Source organism: Aquarana catesbeiana, linkage group LG05 (genome assembly GCF_042186555.1).
Source record: "Aquarana catesbeiana isolate 2022-GZ linkage group LG05, ASM4218655v1, whole genome shotgun sequence".
Lineage (NCBI taxonomy): Eukaryota > Metazoa > Chordata > Amphibia > Anura > Ranidae > Aquarana > Aquarana catesbeiana.
In genome coordinates this window covers 647,941,718-647,961,119 of record NC_133328.1, presented here as the reverse complement: position 1 = coordinate 647,961,119, position 19,402 = coordinate 647,941,718, and the positions used below count along the sequence as shown (strand labels likewise).

The 19,402-nt window shown below is 46.8% G+C and overlaps 1 protein-coding gene across 1 annotated transcript in view; it reads right to left on the bottom strand.

Annotated features, from left to right (window-relative positions):
• Positions 1-6,685: 6,685 nt before the first annotated feature.
• MAP4 (microtubule associated protein 4) overlaps positions 6,686-19,402 on the bottom strand; it is a 158,458-nt gene continuing 145,741 nt past the window's right edge. Inside the window, 5 exon segments of the mRNA XM_073632497.1 lie at positions 6,686-8,571; positions 11,817-11,982; positions 12,117-12,193; positions 14,933-15,014; positions 16,635-16,712. Coding sequence (XP_073488598.1) covers positions 8,564-8,571; positions 11,817-11,982; positions 12,117-12,193; positions 14,933-15,014; positions 16,635-16,712 — 411 coding nt within the window. The 3' untranslated portion in view covers positions 6,686-8,563.

Here is a 19,402-nt window from a genome sequence, read left to right as displayed (position 1 = left end):
TCAATCACCAGAAATTTCAGTTCTGTTTAAAATTGTATAACTAGACTTGTTAATTAATAAAGTCAAATTATTTACTTACTAATTTTGTTGGGAGATATTTATACATTGGTAAGAAATCCCCATAAATTAACAAACTCAAGAAAAGATTGTGGTATGTACTGATTATCTGAACTAAGTTCACAAATTTACCGTAAGGTTGGAGGCACTGAAAAACAAAACACTGAGATCTTAATTAAAGTGGTGTTCCGGCCAAAGTTATACTTTTTAAATAAAAATACCCCTATAATACACAAGCTTAATGTATTCTTGTAAAGTTAGTCTGTAAACTAAGGTCTGTTTTGTCAGGTTATAGCAGTAGTTTGTTATTTATAAACTTACAGCCGGCCGTGGCCATCTTAAGTGTGGGCATCTGAAGCCAGACTGTATTTCTTCCTGGACCTCATCCTTGCAGATCTCGCACATGCTCAGTGCAGCACAAGCAGTGTAATAGGTTACAGGTCAGGTTTCCATAGCAACGGCAGTTTCAGAGGAAGTTGCCTCCCCTTCCCAGAAGGCATTGCAAACAGGAAATGATGCGATGGGCCGCAGCCAGGGAGGAGGAAGTGAAAAATGCATACAGCAGATATACAGTAGGTGCTGAGAAAAAAAATAAAAAAATATCCAATTTGTTTACAGTGCACAGTTTAGTGAGGGATGCTGAAGAGTTGTAAAAGTGGGTGGAACTCCACTTTAAGATTCCATACCACACTCACAACAATGTTTAATCCTATTGTGTTTTTTTTTTTTTTTTACTTTAATTCTTGAGAGCAGGTGCATAAATTGGGGGCAGGCTAGTAGATGCCCCAGTGCATTACTTTGCCCAAGGGTCCATGATGCTATTAAGATGTCCCCATTTGCACCAGCTGCTCCTTGTAGTTACACAGATACTAAACGATGAGCATTACACCCAAGATCCTGCCAGTTAACAGCGCTCCCAGCTTCAAGCTGACAACATTAAGCCACTGCTTCAAAATTCAGCAGCAGCACTGTCAGCCTGCCGAGTACACTCCTTTGGGTCACCTATCAGGTCTGCAGGAGGAACGCGGCATAAACCTGAAAAGTCCCAACTGTAGAAGCACGCACGTTGGCAGCCTGAAATAGGAAGTGCTGTTCCTTAACTTCAAGGTAAAGGAAATCTGCAACAGATTTCAAAAAAAAAAAAAAATGGCTTACAGAGACCATGTCTCCAACTTAAAACCTCTTTTTATGGGAGTGCAATTATGGTCTGTGACGGCCAAACACTCCTTTCACCTCCCTAAATTACCTTATGCTTACATAAATGCATAACCAGAAGTCTTTGCTGGCCCATGGATTGTGACCTAACCAGAACCAGCAGACGCCCAGTTATGTCATGTAAAAATTAGGCACAACCAGTAGTTACTAATTATGTCTAATCTTTATATTGCAAACACTGAATCCTAGTCCTCAATTATTTGATCCCCAAAAACATTTTGGCTGTTATGTAGTCTCTGTGAATCAACATCAATATTAAAAGTTTCTGGACTTTCTCATTTAAGGAGCACTGTACAGGGGAACCTTCAAGTTTGGGCCTTCCGTTTAAGGGGCACTGTACAGGTGGAACCTTTCAGATCTGGGCCTCCCTGTACCCGGCGGGTGGAGTCTGGAGAGCAGTGAGCGCAGACAGCCTAAATACAGCGATTGGCGATGCTATGGGGGTGCTGGGGGTGTGGCTGCCTCCCCCAATCCTCCCACAGACTCCTTCACTATGGATGCCGCAGCTGAAGCAGATAGAGGCGAGGACAGACACAGCAGCCCCGCCCACGTCTTCATCTGCAGACATGAGGCATGCTGTGTAAGTTACTCTGCACACTGTCACTACATAGAGTTCTAAGATGCCCTGTACCACCCCAACCTACCACTATACCACCCTATACTATCATTTACAGGGGCTGGTTTGGGGTGCGCCCCATGACTGTGCGCTGCCTGCATGGTGCTGTGCAGCCTAGACGGGGGGGCGACACCAACCCTAGTGACACCACTGACTACAGCCAAACTACAATTCCCAGTGGGATCTTCTTGGACACCGTCGTGGCTGAGTCTGAATCACTAGGAGGAGGACCTGTCCTGCTGAGCCCGAGCTGGCAGCTGCCATCAGCCCATCACTGAGGTCACGGTGAGAGACCCTGACACCCCCAGCTGACCCAACATGATCATCTCATCTATCCCCTCCTTATACACCTCATTTACCCTGCCCCAGTGCCCATCCAGTAACCTCAAAATAGCCCTCAACACTGGGAGCTGCCCAAGTGCCCGTGGATCCTGCTAGGAGCTGGCTGTGAACCTGTGGGGTCCTGCTGGCCTATGGCCATATGGCCTACAGGCCAGCAGGACCCACAGGTCCACAGCTAGCTCCCAGCAGGACCCACAAGCTGTGGGTCCTGCTGGGAGCCAGCTGCAGGACTGTGGGTCCTGCTGGCCGCTGACCTGTGGGGTCCTCAGGCGGATCCTGCCAGGAGCTGGCTGCGAACCTGTGGGGTCCTGCTGGACCCTGTCCAGTGACCTGTGGGTCCTGCTGGCCACGGCCTACAGACCAGCAGGACCCTCAAGCTGTGGGTTCTGCTGGGAGCTGGCTGCTGCAGAGTAAACACTGCCAAGCATCTGGTAGTAAGCAGTGACTGATAGCAAGCAGTAACTATCACTATATATACTAGTTTAATGTTCTTTTTGAAGCTTAAAAGTTTGCACGTGGCCCCCACGGGATATGAAAACTCGTCCCGTGGCCCTCAGGTAATTTGAGTTTGAGACCCCTGATTTAAAGGGGCATTGTACACATGACGAACTGAAGAAACTTTACCCATGCTCAACGTACCTGTAACCACATAGATTGCTGAGTGCCAGGGCTCATGGCTGGAGTGTGTGCTCCCAAGGCACCAATTCATAAAAGAAATTAGTCAGCAACCCAGTACATTCCAAGTTCTTTACTAGGCTACATTAAAATGGGGCACAAAATATCTAAGCTTTGAAGAAGGCTGTCATGGCTGAAACATGTTAGCTTATTGTGTGGCCCTTTTATGTAGCCTAATAATGAATTTGGAACCTTTGAAAGTATTGGGTTGCTGGTTAATTTCTTCTATGGATTAATGTACACATGAATCTTGAGATCTGGGCCCCACATTTAGGGTCCCTGTACACATGAATCTTCAGATCAGGGCCCAACATTTAGGGGCACTGTACACATCAATGTTTAAATCTGAGCCTCTGATTAACAGGGCATCAGAGTCAGTGCCCTATCAAAATCTGATAACGGAATCCAGCCTCATCTCTACTTGTTCCAGTTTGCTCTAGGTAACAAGCCTTCTAAAAGTCTACCACAGTGATCCCCATTCCCTCCCGATCTAAGCAGCACAACCGCAGCTCTGAAGAATATTTTCGTTGGGACCTGCTGGCTGATGACCTGAATCATTGAGGCAAGGCGAACCTCTGCTTCAACAGCAGCCAAAAATGTATCTATCTCTCAGGAGACGGAAAACAAAAATGACAAAAACAGTCAGATAAGGATTTACGGGTACAGAAGGGAATTTTAATCAGCAAATCCTCCTGGAGTTTATATCAAGGATGTCATGCTTAAAGTTAAAATAGAATTTATTTAAAACCCAACTAGTCCTAAATATGTCCCCTCCTCCTAACACCAATGCTAGCTAACCTGTGTAAGAAAGATGTAAATACTTACCCAATTTCAGCCCGCTTCGGTCCATTCACGTGATCTCACCTGGTGGCAGCTGCAGAGGAAAGTGCGCTCAGACAACAGTTAGTAAAGCCTGGTGCGGTGACGTCACCCATAGACTTCAATGGCCCAGCCATTATCTGTACTCTCTCTACCCTGCATCTGCCCTGGGTGACACAGGGGAGCAGAAACACGTGACCAGATTGGAACCGGGTGAAAATAGGCTAGTATATACATTATTCCTTACACAGGCTGGGAAGTCTAGGTGTTAGGACGGAAGGGACCGTTTTAAGGTTAGTTAGGTGTAAGCTGGAATTCTACTTTAAAGTGCATCTCTAGTCCAAATATTCCTAACCAGGGCTCTGTGGAATCCTTCCTTCAAAAGTAGATAGGGGTTCCTTGAACTGATCTCTCACGTGATGGTGCCTGCATAGTTACAGGGACAAATACCACTTGGCAGAGCCAGAGACATGACTGTAAGACCCCCATACACCTTGTTTGATTTCCTTTAGGATTTACCAAAAGCATGTAGTGCAAGGGCCTGCCCGATTGCATACAAATTGAAACTCATATTATATGGTTTTGGTAAAGCTGAAGACAAAAATCTGCAGACACTCTAATAGTGTGTATGGGGTCTAAGGGTGGCAATCTGACCATCAATGCAAGGGGAACATTCTGACCACCAACAGACTAAACTTAGCATGGGTTCCCTGAGACAGGTAAATTGCAAGGGTTCCTTTGGAGAAGGAAGGTTGAGAAAGGATGCTCTAGGCCAGTGGTTCTCAACTCCTGTCCTCAGGACCCACTAACAGGCCAGAATTTAAGTATTACCTTGGGGAGATGCAGACTGGAATACTGCAATCACTGAGCAGCAATTGATATCATCTGTGATGTATTTCAGTTATCCTGCAAACCTGGCCTGTTGGTGGGTCCCGAGGACAGGAGTTGAGAACCACTGCTCTAGGCAAATTTTGGTTTAGTTTTGGCCAGAGTGGTAAAGAGTTAGACTCTGAAGATTGTATTGCTGTGTCCCCATTACTGAGGATTTCTCCCCTCTATTTCCACTGCAGAGTGTTGCAGAGAATAAAAGTGAGGGGAAACCCTGAAATTTTGAGTTGCCCCCAGAACAAGAGGTAAGGTGAAATCTCCCAGTGAGTTCTCTTCAGTTTGGTAAATAGCCAACTTCATAAAACAGGAAGTAAAAGGGAAACATTTCTCCGATGGTATGCAGACACCGAAAAATGACCACGACCCAACTCTTTCCTATTCAAACTAAAAAAAATAGGGGTCAATTCACCTGAGGGTAGAAGCCTATAACAGAGGGTCTATGAATATCCCAGCCTGTGATCTGTACAATTAAGATAATACGTTTTTGTTATAAATACACTTCAACTAGGTTGATGACCCATCTAGAATTAGTGGAATCATCAACTGGACCTTGTTCAGAATGCTGGCTTTGACCAGCCAATATCCCACGCAGCCATTCCTGCACCCGTGAGGACCATTAGGTCCAAGACTCTTGTAATCCTGTATCAGCCATTTAAGGCTGAACAAAAGTTTGCTGCAGTATCCTTCACGTGGTGTTACAGACAAGAAGTGGGTTATGTGTAGTAAACGCATTACCCCCTATGCTGAAAGAATTTCTTTAAAAAACAGCTGGAATTTGAGTGGTGCAGGCTTTGTGCAAAAGAAAGCAAAGTAGGTCTTGCTCCTAACAAAAAAGAGGTACCAGCCCCTCTGTGAATTAGGAGTGATCCACTCCGTTTTCTATGCTGGGTCTAGGACACAGCACAGAAGGCAGTTTAGCTGGCGCTGCATGCTCCAGATGCCCATCTGCCCACACGCTCCACTAAAGCCTAATGTTGGACATCATTGGCTGGTTCAATAGAAACCAGACGACATGTACCAGGCTTAAGAGTGAGAGGGAAGAAGAAGCTATCATACAAGCTCTGCTTGTGCAGTGAAAGCACTGCACGGGCAGAGCGATACGTGAGCCGTCGGTAAACATTTCCCATCCTGTATGCAAGGTCCAATCTGGAGATCTGCAGCATTTTTTTTCCTATTGAAAAATGCTGCAATTATTACGTGCAGACCAGTGCCAGCCCATCCATTAGGGGTGCTGCCCCCCCTAACCCATGGGCCTGGCCCCTAATCTACATGCAGGGCACCGGATGCATGGATTTCAATGGGGTTTTTCTTTTTTTAAGCACATGATTAGAGCCTGAGGTTCTAATTGGCTTAAAAAAAAAGGTGAACTCGGGGTGCAGAGCACTGAGCCCCAAGACCACCCACTTGCTTCTCCTCGCGGCCAATCAGGAAGAGAGTCCAGAGACCCGATTGGTCAGGGAGTCTTAAGACTCATTGGCTTGCTTAGTTGGGGCACTGTTCTCCGCCGTCTGTGTCCCGCGAGGGGCCACTGATTGCCGGCGTCTGTCTCCCGTGCGGGGGGGGGGGGGGGGGGGGGGGAGGTTTGTTTGCCGCCACCCCCCCCCCCTCAAATATGGAGCACCAGATGCCACTGGTGCAGACACCATGCCAGCTTCCTTTTACTCTGAAATAGAAACTGGCGTAGATGGGTCTAAAATAGGTCTATTGGCTTTATTCATGTGGTGCACCCATTATTATGACGCAGAAAGCTTAATTAAAGCCCCCCTCCTGACTTCCCGCCTATATAGGACATGACCAGCTTTGTCTCTAAATTATTAACTTACATTTATTGGTTTTATCAAGTTTCCCTTGGCCACAGCATGTAATTCGAAACAAACGTTGATAGAAGGTAACTTTTCCACCCAGCATCAGTCAGCCGTGTCAGTAAACAGGTGAGAGGAGGTGAAGCAGGACTATAAAAACACATCTGCCGGGGAAGCCACACACCAAGAGGGGTGAAAGTGTCAACGATGTGGGCCATTTCTGCTCAATCCTGAATTTTTCAGAGGAAACTGAAACATTACACCACTGCAATTTTGTAACATTTTAACATCATTTTATTAGAAACCATGCAACATATTTTAATATATATATATAAAAATACAGAAGTGCAATAAGAACTTTGTGTAGGTACAGAGGGAGGGGTATGGTACTGTTCTCTGTTCCGCACCCCTGTTGCCTACGCCTTTGCCCCCCCTCCCCCCGACCGTCTATCCCCACAATCCTGCTTCATCGGAGAGCTCATCATTTACACGTCAGTCTTTAGTGTCATGTCACAGCACATAAAAAATGTTAGTTCAAACCACAACGATACAAAGCAACATCTTTTTATTTCATTTCTAATGTCTTAGGAGAGACAATTTCCATAAGCTGCAGATGACGTGGAAGTTTGTTCTTTTTCTCGCAATAAAAAGGAAGATAGACATCCCTCCCCCCCCCCCTTTCGGGACTTATCATGGCACGCGGGCATCTATGAAGCTTCCCGTCAAAAACTACCTTAAAAACAAACCGTCGATCTGCAAACATTTCATATAACGTGCAATAACCAATGACGTCATAGCCAGGAGCCCGGGCCGGCATTGCTGGACTCCTTTCCTGGCTTCTCACCCTGTCTAAACCCCTAAAAAGGGAAGTCCCCCCGAGAACCCTGAGCTAAGATTGAGGGACCTCGGTCTATGGAGAGCCAGCCAGTCCAAGGTGCCGCGTCGCTCCTGTTAAGTCACATACTCATAACTTTCGGAAATCAACTTTCTTCTGCCCAAATTAATTTACCCTTCAATAAAGTTAAAAATAAAGAAACCTAAAGAAAAAAACAAAAAAACAAAAAAAAACAAAAAAAACAGTCACAAGCGCTCGATATGTTAAGCAGCGTCGTAGATGTAGGAAAGGCCAGTAGATGACTACGGAACGTGGACATCATGGAAGCGAAATTGCGCACAAATGTAATAAAGGAGTCCTGGAATTCTACAGTTAAGACGAGTCTACGGCATGTGTGTCATTTATATATATATATATAATATACTTAACATTTATTATTAATATTAAATAATAACACAGGAACACAAGTCTCCAACAGGGCTGGTGAGTCACAGAGCGAATGACGTGACCAGACCGACAACGACCTTCCTGGTCTCTGGCTGGGTGATGGACCGATCGTGCGTAGAGAAAGTCGGCTGTTCAGCAACGTTTTCTCCCCCACAGAAGCATGCAAACTAGAGATTGTCGACATTTCTTTGCAGAAAGGATTTCACTTCCTCCCCGGAGCTCCGCCCTGTAGGATTCAGAAAGCCAACGAAAATCGACAAAGAATACCTCTTGGTTTGTAATCTGTTACGATTGGTCTGACATGCTCATGTGCACTACCAGAAGATTACACTGCTAAAAAACATTCATAGAAACCATCTATATATAAAAAAAGAAAAAAAAAAAAAAAAAAAAGAAAAAAAATAAAGACACACAATACACGAGAGCCCATCTTCCGGAAACGCCATGTCTGTCGCCCCCATCACGGTAGCCAGACACCAGGTGGAGAGAGGCTGGCGGACTGGGTCACCTCTTAGAAAGTGCAGAGCGTTTACTGGTGGGAGCGCGAGGGCTCCTGTGTTAGGGTAGCGGGAGATCGGAGGACCCTGGTGGAGGACTAGTCAGCAGTGGAGAAGTGGAGTCGGCAGGAACAGGCCCTCAGTATGGTGTGTTATAAGTGGAGTGGGGTAGATGTAAATGCTGCGTAGGGACGCAGACGCCATTCTCCGTGGTCCATCTCTCGCCGGCGGGCCCAACCTCACATCAATCTGCAGTAAAACAGTGTGACGATTTCGGATGGAGAACAAGTGGGAAGGACAGATGTGGGAGTTGTACAGGGAGGAGATCAGACAATGAGACAAGATGGGAGACGACACCACAAATTCATCATTAGATGCCTGGAAAATAAAAGCATTTCTTGCTCAGATATCAGCAATTACATTGGTGACATAAGCCTTGCTCCCCACCCCCAAAAACAGCAGCAGGGTCCTTTACATTGAGTGCCATCGTCTTAGGCCCCTTTCACATGGGGCGGACTGCAAGCTGTGATCCCCTTGCTCAGCAAGGGGGGGGTCTCTCTGCTGATTCCCGCTGAGCAGGCGGATGACAGGTCCGTGTCCGCTCCGCTCATGAAGAGCAGACACAAGACACCTCTCCTCTAAAAAGGACCAAATGCCGTTTACACCCGATTGCCATCCTATCCGCCCAACGGCAAACGCATCCCAAGCCATCTGTTTTTGGTGGATCAGATGTAGGTGGGTTTAAATGGACACATGTCCGTTTACAACCGCCACTCCATAAAGAAGAATGGAGGTTACCGGTTGGGTCTGCCTGAAAAACTGACAGGCAGACCCGATCGGAACATCCGTGTGAAAGGGGCCTTACAGCCACCGATTTGGATGTACAATATTCCTACAGCAACCTATAATTTATGACATCACCCATGGCGTAGCTGTGGCTCACTCATATTTACAGACATGGCTGTCCAAACTGGGTCCTCGAGGGCCAGGATCCTTCCAGTACTCACCACCCACTATAGCCAATGCTAAAAAAAAAAATACCTGTATCAGAACTTGTAGGCTGCCACTGCGGATATCTTCTTCTAAAAATGTGCTCTCTCTCTCTCTCAGGCTTTCATACTGATCCAATGGCTTCAATGATGGCCAATGAATAAGTAATCAAAACCAGAGGCAACCAACATTTTCAGAAGGCCATCAGCAATGGCAGCCTCCAATAATAGCAATCCCTTAGAGCAGAACTCTGCCCCCCCCTCCCCATATGCAGTGGGACTGTGCCCACACTGCATGGGTTAACTGTTGGTTTTGGTCTAGGGCAGTGATGGCAAACCTTGGCGCCCCCAGATGTTTTGGAACTATATTTCCCATGATGCTCATCCACAATTCAGATCATCGGAAACGTAGTTCCAAAATATCTGGGGTGCCAAGGTTTGCCATGACTGGTCTAGAGCAGTGTTTCTCAACTCCAGTCCTCAAGGCGCCCCAACAGGTCATGTGTTCAGGATTTCCCTCAGATGAAACAGCTGTGGTCATTACTAAGGCAGTGAAACTGATCAAATCACCAATGCAAAATAGTGGAAAGCCTGAAAACATGACCTGTCGGGGTGCCTTGAGGACTGGAGTTGAGAAACACTGGTGTAGGGGATGAGATAGTGGAGATGTACTCACCTAATCTGCCAATCTTCACAGTGCAAGACTGGTTCCCTGCCACTACATTTCCCATGATTCTTATCTACACTGCAGAGCATCATGGGAAATGTAGTTCCAAAAACATCTGGGGTGCCAAGGTTTGCCATCACAGTTGAGATATACTCACCTAATCTGCCAATCTTCACAGTGCAAGACTGGTCCCTGCCACTTTAGGCCCACTTTAAAAAACTGATTAACAAATCTATAAAAATGACCAATATATTTGTAGAAGATAACCATTTTTACACCACAATTCTAGCCTGTATGTAGACGCTGAGAATCAAATCTGGACAGCTCTGAAAACATTTAACTCAGGTGTTTAAAGCTGTTCTAAGTAAACAAAAAACAGAAAATTTCAGTATGTTCTAATATATAGCTTAAAGTCTAGACACCAGGCCATGACACACTTCTACCTATTTGCTGGGACATTCCATTTCCAAAACTATGGACTTTATAGTGTAGTTGCCCCCCAAATATAACATCCTTCACTCTCCTGTGAAGGCTTTCCACAAGATTTTGGAGGCCGTCTGTGGGAATTTGTGCACACTGTGTTCCAGGTCTTCTTTAACATCAGTACCTGACCTCAAACAATCAGCATTCCAATTCATCTCAAAGGTGTTCTGTCGGGTTGAGGTCAGGATTCTGCAGGACACTCCAGATCCTCCACACCAAAATGGACAAACCATGTCCTTATGAAGCTGGCTTTGTACACAGGGGCATGTGCATTATTATGCCATATGTTTGTGGTCACTTTGCCACGAAACTGCAATGAGCTTGTTGGGCATCACATTCCAAAACCAATTAGCCTCTTTTGTGGCTATAACATCCTCCACTCATCTGGGAAGGCTTTCCACAAGATTTTGGAGGGTGTCTGTAGGAATTTGCGCCCATCTGTGAGGTCAGATACTGATGCTGGTTGAGAAAACCTGGCTCACCATTGGTGTTCCAATTCATCCCAATGGTGATCAGTAGGGTTGAGGTCAGGGCTCTGTGCAGAACACATGCGTTGCTCCACATCAAATTGGTCACACCATGTCTTTATGGTGGTGGCTTTGTAAACAGGGTCCACGGTCATACCGAAACAGGGAAGGATCTTCACCATGCTGTTACCACAATGGACTAAACTGTCTTTGTATGCTGTTGCATTACCAGTATCTTTGACTGGAGAAACCTGATCATTCGGAGGGATGTCTATAGACTTTTGGCATTACAGTGTAGGCCACGGGTCTACCTAAATTTGGAAGAGCATTACAGACAAGTACATAATAACAGTGTGCATGGAAAGTGTGCCGTTTGAACAAGATAATACCGAAGTCGATTTACTAAAAATGGAGAGTGCAAAATCTGGTGCAGCTCTGCATTAAAGCCAATCAGCATCTAACTTGTTTCAATTAAGCTTTGACAAAAAAAACAAAAAACAAAAAAAACAAAAAAAAAAAAAACCTGGAAGCCGATTGGTTTCTATGCAGAGCTGCGCCAAATTTTGCAGTCACTCATTTTATTTAGTAAATCAACCCCATAATGTCTATGCTCTTTGGGAGTCACCAATTCCCTCCTACCAGCTAAGACTTCTACAAGTTGACATTCTGAATCAGTGAAAGTTCCTCAAGGTTAGGAACATTGGACTCCCATCAGGTATTGCGACTGTGACTTCTGCTAGCTGACGTTCTGTGTCGGCAAAAGTTCCTCAGGCGCAAGAAAACGAACTCCCGCCTATCAGGTATTGCTGCTGTGACTTCTTCAAGTTCTACCTTCTGTGTCTGCGAAAGTTCCTCAGGGGCAGGAAAATTGGACTCGCACCCATCAGGTATTGGCAGCTGTGACTTCTGCTAGCCTGACATTGTGTCGGTGAAAGTCCCTCAGGAGCAGAAACCCTAACCTTCGCCTATCAGTTATCGCTGCTACTATCTAGCACATTAGCTCAGTGAGATTCTTACTTGTCTCCGGTATAAGAGCATTGAAGTCCTGGATATCCCTTTGGTTGCCTTCATCTACGGGAAGAGTCTCCTCCACCGTATTTTCCCGCGTGTCTGCCGCTGTAACCTCTGTAGGCGTCACTAGGTCTATGTTCTGTGAAGGTGCCAGTTGCTCCACCTCATTTTCCTGTACAGAAAAAAAAAAAAAAAAAAAAGAAGAAAAAAAAAAGTAACAACGTTTTATTTCACACCGTCTATCAGAACAGGAGCTGGAAATTTTAACATAATCACTACAAACAGCCATGTGTGCGAGATTCTCACTTTTGTGCTGTCCTGAGGCTTCTGCTTTGTCACTTCTGTCTTCTTCGAATTCACTTCAGATTTGCCATCAGCAACACCTAAGGAGAATGATAGAAGAGGTGTAAACAGGGCTTTGAAGAACCACTACATATAGTAAAACATATAATATTCTATAACCTGATGGGTTTGACCTTTTTGCTGCCAGAAACAGTTTTGCATTTTTGTTTTCCACGCATTTAAAAAAAAAATAAATAAAAATTTTAGGCCTGAAGATTACATAAAACCCCCAAACATATATATTCTGAAAGCCACCTGATATTACCGCAAAAAGGTCTAGGAAATTTCAGTAAAAAACACACTAAAGTGAATTTTAGGGCAAACAAACGCAATACACGACCCACATTTGTGTTAAAATATAAAAGATGAGGTTGCAACAAATAGATACCCAACAGGTCAAACCTTAAAATTTGTGTGCGCCCGTGAAATGGCGACAAACTTCAGTGCTCTATATTTTCTATAGGAGATGCTTCAAAAGCCCCCTATAGGTCATCAGTTTAGGGTTACGGAGGTGGTCTGTGTCTAGAAGTATTGCTCTCATTCCAGCGAAAGGGGGGTGGGGGATTTCATGTGCTTGGGGTAACTTTTTTTTTCCCATCCCATAGGGGACAAGAAGCTCTGTGATTTTTAGGCGATAGGTTCTCTTTAAGACATGCGGGGTCTAAAAAGACCCTGCATGTCTCCTCTGGGCTTCACTGAATGTATTGCAATTCGAGTCGCACAATACATCCCTTCCTGGCTATTCTAACCAGGGACACAGGATGACCTGGACGTGACGTCATACACGTCACTTTCTGGGTCACAGCAAGAAGGGGAGGAGAGCAAACATGTGTCCGCTTCTCATCTCTCCATCCGCCGGCACCTGCCTTGTCGGCCTGTGGATGGGCAAGTAGACCCCAGAATACATGGCAGAGGGCACCACTACAGGGTGTGTGTGGAGGTAGTCAAGCATCTGACTGTCCATTTTAGACGCAATCCTGGTGGCTGCAGGCAACGAATTGTGTGTGAACCCCCCACCGTCAGGTCTGTACGACATTTTGACCTGGCAGCGAAAGGGTTAATAGATATGATGGCACTCAGTATATATATATATATAAAAAAAAATTCTTTTAATTTTAAATGTATTTCTATTTGAATTCACATGCAGGGCATGCCCCAGTCTACTTTAATTTTTTTTTTTTTTCCCCCAAAAGAAAAAAAAAAACCCTGTTGATGTAACTGCCTAAAGTATTAGACTTGAGTTCATTTGTCACTTAACTGCTGCGTTACGCATATATGAGACAACGTGGCGATTGGGGCTTAATACTCAGCTGCCACATGCGTGTCACTGCATTGTGCCAGTCTAGCGCATCCTAGAACCACGAGTAACCGACAGATCACGGTAAACTACTGACAATTGGGAGCCATGGAGGACAGCCAATCACAGTAAGTGAATTAATGGGAGCCCCCCCTACTGGCCTCGGCCTAATTAAAGGCAAGGATGCAAAGCGCTCTCCAACGGAACAAGATGGAGAAGCAGGGAGGTGACATAAGGATCTCCACCTCATCCAATCAAAGAAGGCTTTGCATTCAGTTAGATCAGGGATATGCAATTAGCGGACCTCCAGCTGTTGCAGAACTACAAGTCCCATGAGGCATAGCAAGACTGACAGCCTCAAGCCTGACACCCAGAGGCAGAGGCATGATGGGACTTGTAGTTTTTCAACAGCTGGATGTCCGCTAACTGCATATCCCTGTGTTAGAAAATGCAAACATTCTCTGAATGGCGACCGTGTATAGTTGCCGTTCTTCTGAGTTCAGCCACTTGACGTGCATCCCAGAAGCAAGTGGAGAAGCCTGTAGAAGTGGTGAAGTAGTGCTGACTACTTCAGTGATTTCCAGCTTCCAGGGGCATCAACCAGGCATGCTACACAGGGCCGTCTTTAAGGCAGGGCAAAAAGGGCAGCTGCCCTGGGCCCTGTCATTGCTGTAGGGCCCAAAGCAGCTACCTCATACTTGCCAACTATCCTGGTTTAAATTCTCTTGTCCCTTGAGGTTTTAGTGCCCTGATGTGTCCCGATATCTCAGTGTGAAGTGTTGCTACTAATGCTGCCAAGCTCTGCCTTATTGTTGTGTACAGATGACTCACCTGCAGGCCCTGTGTTTACTTGTAAATAACTGGCATTGATATGTATATATCGGCGGCATTCATATGTAAAAAGCTGCGGACCTGCGGCATTCATATGTAAATAGAGGTGGCATACATATGTATATCTTCTCATTACATTGGGGCTTGGTGTAAAATCCTTTTATTCACACTAGTGGCATGTGTGAAGGTCCCCCTTACATTAGTGGTCAGTGTAAATCCCTCCTTACATTGGTGTTTACCGTGAATGCTTCTATTACATAAGTGGTCAGTGTAAACCCTATTACATTGGTGGCCAGTGTTGAAACTCCTCTTTATATCGGTAGTCGGTAAAAAAATCAGTATTGCCATTGTTCACACCCTCCCCTCCCCCCCAGCACTGCCACTGATCCCAGAAGTACTAGTTCCCTAGGAGTTTTCTGTCTATTGATGGGTCCTCTCACCACCCCAGTCCATGGTGTGCTGGCAGGTGGAAAGCGAAATTGCATGGAGGGGGCCCCAAGAAAATGTTTGCCCATGATCCAATCAATGTTAAAGACGGCCCTGATGCTGCATACATAGTTCTATTGGGCCAAGCTGCTCTGTATAAAATATCCATACCTGGAATTCCTTTATAAGCCAAAAACACAAAGCCCATACTTCTTTGTATATTTACCCGTCTTGTGCTTGGTGCCGGGTTTTGATCCGCACTTGGCAGCAACCTTTGATACATCCATTTTTTTGTTCGTAATTTGCACCTGTAAAGAGGATAAAATGAAGCTATAAAAACGAGACAATCCTCATCAGAAGTGGGACCAGCGTGTGTGTGCGCACTATACAGACAACCCCCACACATCTACACATCCAGACAAAACAAATTCATTGTGTACAGAAACTGCAACCTGAAAAGCTAGACAAGGAAGAAAAGATCAGATCATTGAGGTGTTTTGGTTGAGACATCTGCAGTGAAAAATCCACCTACATTAGCAGGAATCAAAAGCCAGTGTTAGCCGGGCAGGGCGCTCTCCCACCACCAATTATTTCAGATAGGAGGAAAGTGTATGGCAGAAAAACTCCGGCCTGGGAAGCTTTAGGATGAGATCGGTGGAAGCAGCACTTCCTCAGATACTGAAGTAAAAAGGTAGATAGGCCAAGCAAAAAGACTAGAAGAAAATGAAATAGGAGAAAATATTGGAAAAAATGTGAAAAAAAAAATTTAATATGGGGGAAAAAAATATTAATATTGGAAGAATGTAAAAAATATTGGTGAAAAATAAATTTAGGGAAAACGGTTTGACTGTCAGCAGTGCTGTAAATGGGCAAAAACTGTCAGACAAACTTTCTTATGAAAAAAGGATGAAAGAATGAGGATTCGGGTTTTCATCTACAGGCGTTTAGTCTCCACACCGGGAGGTAGGTTACCAGCCAGGCTAGACACACTTCCCAGCAGCCAGTTTACAGCAATGTAGAGAAGTGCTGGGGAGGGAAAAGGGGTGCAATCTACAATTGCAGCAGAATAACAATCCAGCGATACATACATGGAATGTCGGAAAACCCCATTTAAAGGGTCTGTCCTCCTTCCAGTCCTGATTTATGATTCAACTTAAATTTATGGAGTATGTAGCACTTGGTGGCGATCTCATGATCAGCACGGCAGGTGTACAGACCCGAGAACTCAGCACAGGGATGGTGGGAACCCCTCAATGGGCACAGCGGGTGTACAGACCCGAGAACTCAGCACAGGGATGGTGGGAACCCCTCATAATGGGCACAGCAGGGGTACAGACCCGGGAACTCAGCACAGGGATGGTGGGAACCCCTCATAATGGGCACAGTGGGTGTACAGACCCAGGAACTCAGCACAGGGATGGTGGGAACCCCTCATAATGGGCACAGCGGGTGTACAGACCCGGGAACTCAGCACAGAGATGGTGGGAACCCCTCATAATGGGCACAGCGGATGTACAGACCCGGGAACTCAGCACAGGGATGGTGGGAACCCCTCATAATGGGCACATCGGGTGTACAGACCCGGGAACTCAGCACAGGGATGGTGGGAACCCCTCAATGGGCACAGCGGGTGTACAGACCCGTGAACTCAGCACAGGGATGGTGGGGACCCCTCATAATGGGCACAGCAGGGACCCAAATATCTCAAATCTAGAGCGCCTGAGAACCACAGGAAAAACGTGCATCTTTGGCATCTACTGGTCAGTTTTGACTAGCCTGGTCCTTCACTATAAACCTGAAGGGTGATCCCAGTAAGGAGTTCTTCTGCCACAGAGTCATAGTACCAGAGCCTGGCATGTGTGATAGGTCTAGGACAGGATGCATCAGTGAAGACAGAAGAAAACAGGAGAGGATGCCCCATTACTCACATTGGCACTGCCAGTTTTGTTGCTGCTGGATGCAGGTGGGCGGGCAGCACCCGCAGATGGCTTTGTAGCGTTTGTTACCTGCAAATAATAAATTGTTTAGCTCGTTCTCACAGTGGGGTGACTGACTGCAGGGGAAGCAGTAAAGACAGCAGGCAGTGACAGTATAGGTAGACTCAAGAGTGGAAAAGATAAAATGATTCTCAATGTCTTCTAGTCAGTATTATGTCTCCAGGCGTTATACGTCTTCAGTCAACAAAAATAAAAAATAAATATAAATAAAAATAAATACAAATTAAGGAGCTGTACTAGACCTTCACATTCACCTAGATTCGCCAGAAGGAATTGCGAATTCCCAGAATTAGGCTAACACTTTCATCTACTGGATGGAGAATCAGAACTCACAGAGAACAACTGCTCAGCATTAATATAAAACATTCCATCTATTCTGGAAAAGCTTGTGATATTCAAAGATACATTATCATATACTCAAAGCTAGATATGAGAACACCATGGTAATCGTTTTCCCAAACATATGGCAATATATAAAAAGAAAGCCTACCCCTAATAAAAAGGTACTTCTGGAGAAAATCCTGCTCCATGTTCCCCCTCAGTTTTTACACGCAAGGCCCAACTACTACATTACAGGTAGGCCAGATTGGCTGGTCCCCGCTCAAGGGGAGGACCCCCCAGGCCAGACTGGCTGGTCCCCGCTCAAGGGGAGGACCCCCCAGGCCAGATTGGCTGGTCGCCGCTCAAGGGGAGGACCCCCCAGGCCAGATTGGCTGGTCCCCGCTCAAGGGGAGGACCCCCCAGGCCAGACTGGCTGGTCCCCGCTCAAGGGGAGGACCCCCCAGGCCAGACTGGCTGGTCCCTTGCTCAAGGGGAGGACCCCCCAGGCCAGATTGGCTGGTCCCCGCTCAAGGGGAGGACCCCCCAGGCCAGACTGGCCGGTCCCTTGCTCAAGGGGAGGACCCCCCAGGCCAGACTGGCCGGTCCCTTGCTCAAGGGGAGGACCCCCCAGGCCAGACTGGCCGGTCCCTTGCTCAAGGGGAGGACCCCCCAGGCCAGACTGGCCGGTCCCTTGCTCAAGGGGAGGACCCCCCAGGCCAGACTGGCCGGTCCCTTGCTCAAGGGGAGGACCCCCCAGGCCAGACTGGCCGGTCCCTTGCTCAAGGGGAGGACCCCCCAGGCCAGACTGGCCGGTCCCTTGCTCAAGGGGAGGACCCCCCAGGCCAGACTGGCCGGTCCCTTGCTCAAGGGGAGGACCCCCCAGGCCAGACTGGCCGGCCCCTTGCTCAAGGGGAGGACCCCCCAGGCCAGACTGGCCGGTCCCTTGCTCAAGGGGAGGACCCCCCAGGCCAGACTGGCCGGTCCCTTGCTCAAGGGGAGGACCCCCCAGGCCAGACTGGCCGGTCCCTTGCTCAAGGGGAGGACCCTCCAGGCCAGACTGGCCGGTCCCTTGCTCAAGGGGAGGACCCCCCAGGCCAGACTGGCCGGTCCCTTGCTCAAGGGGAGGACCCCCCAGGCCAGACTGGCCGGTCCCTTGCTCAAGGGGAGGACCCCCCAGGCCAGACTGGCCGGTCCCTGCTCAAGGGGAGGACCCCCCAGGCCAGACTGGCTGGTCCCTGCTCAAGGGGAGGACCCCCCAGTCCACATGCACAGGGACCAGCCAAACTAGGAGGACCCCCAGTCCACATAGGCTTGTCTCTGATCAAGGGAAGGACCACAGTTCAGTCCTGCTGACCCTCATTTGGCACAGATCATTTGGTATAATAGGTCTTTATTAGGGCTGGGATAAAAATCGATTTAAATCTTGAATCGAGCTGAGAGGTCAAATCGATTCAAAATTTAAGCAAATCGTTTTTTTTAGATTTATTTTTTTCACCGCGCCGGTCCCGAGGCGCTGCGGGCATGAGTTTTTAGGCGAGGCCGCGGCTTCGGCCTAGTCCGCGAGGCCGGACGCCGCGGACTAGGCCGAAGCTGCGGCCTCGCCTAAAAGCTCATGCCCGCAGCGCCTCAGGACCGGCGCGGTTTCCAAAAAAAAAACAAAAAAGCTTGATTCGAATCGTAAATCAAGTTTTTTTTAAGAGAATCGAAGATTTTTTTTTTTTTAAAGAAAATCTCCCAGCCCTAGTCTTTATATACATGTGGGCAGCACTGGAAGGAACCTGTGGCAGCATTTTCCCCAGGAAAGACAAGTGTTCTGTTAATATCTAACCATCGCAAAGTGGTAATATAGTTTAAACGTAAACATCACAGTAATGTCTATTATAACAGGTGGGCAATTACCAGCATTGCATTCAACAATTTAACCTTTCCTATTCAAGTCAGCAATTAGTTTACGAATGCTTCAGTAAATGGTTCAAACACAAAATTACACCCCCCCCCCCCATAAACATGATGTATGAATAACTTAAAAAAAAAAAAAAAAATACATATTGCCCTACCACAGGGTCAAGACCCCATCCTGGCTCCACTGTGGGCTCGGACCATGCAGCTCAAACCTCCACTCACCACCGCTTTGCCAAACCTCAGAACACCAGATTACTTCTGGTCTTTTACGTTGCATCTTGATTGTACCATTCCAATATAGAGCCAGCAGAGAAAGAAAGATCTGTTTACTCTGAGAAAGGTACAGACCTCACCCATCCTCAGGCTGCAACCATTCGAATCCATAAAGGGATGGCTGGCCCTGGTTCCCCAACCAACCATTGCCCACAGCCGAGCCAGGTGAGGTTGGGCATATACTGTACAAAAGATGTCAATAT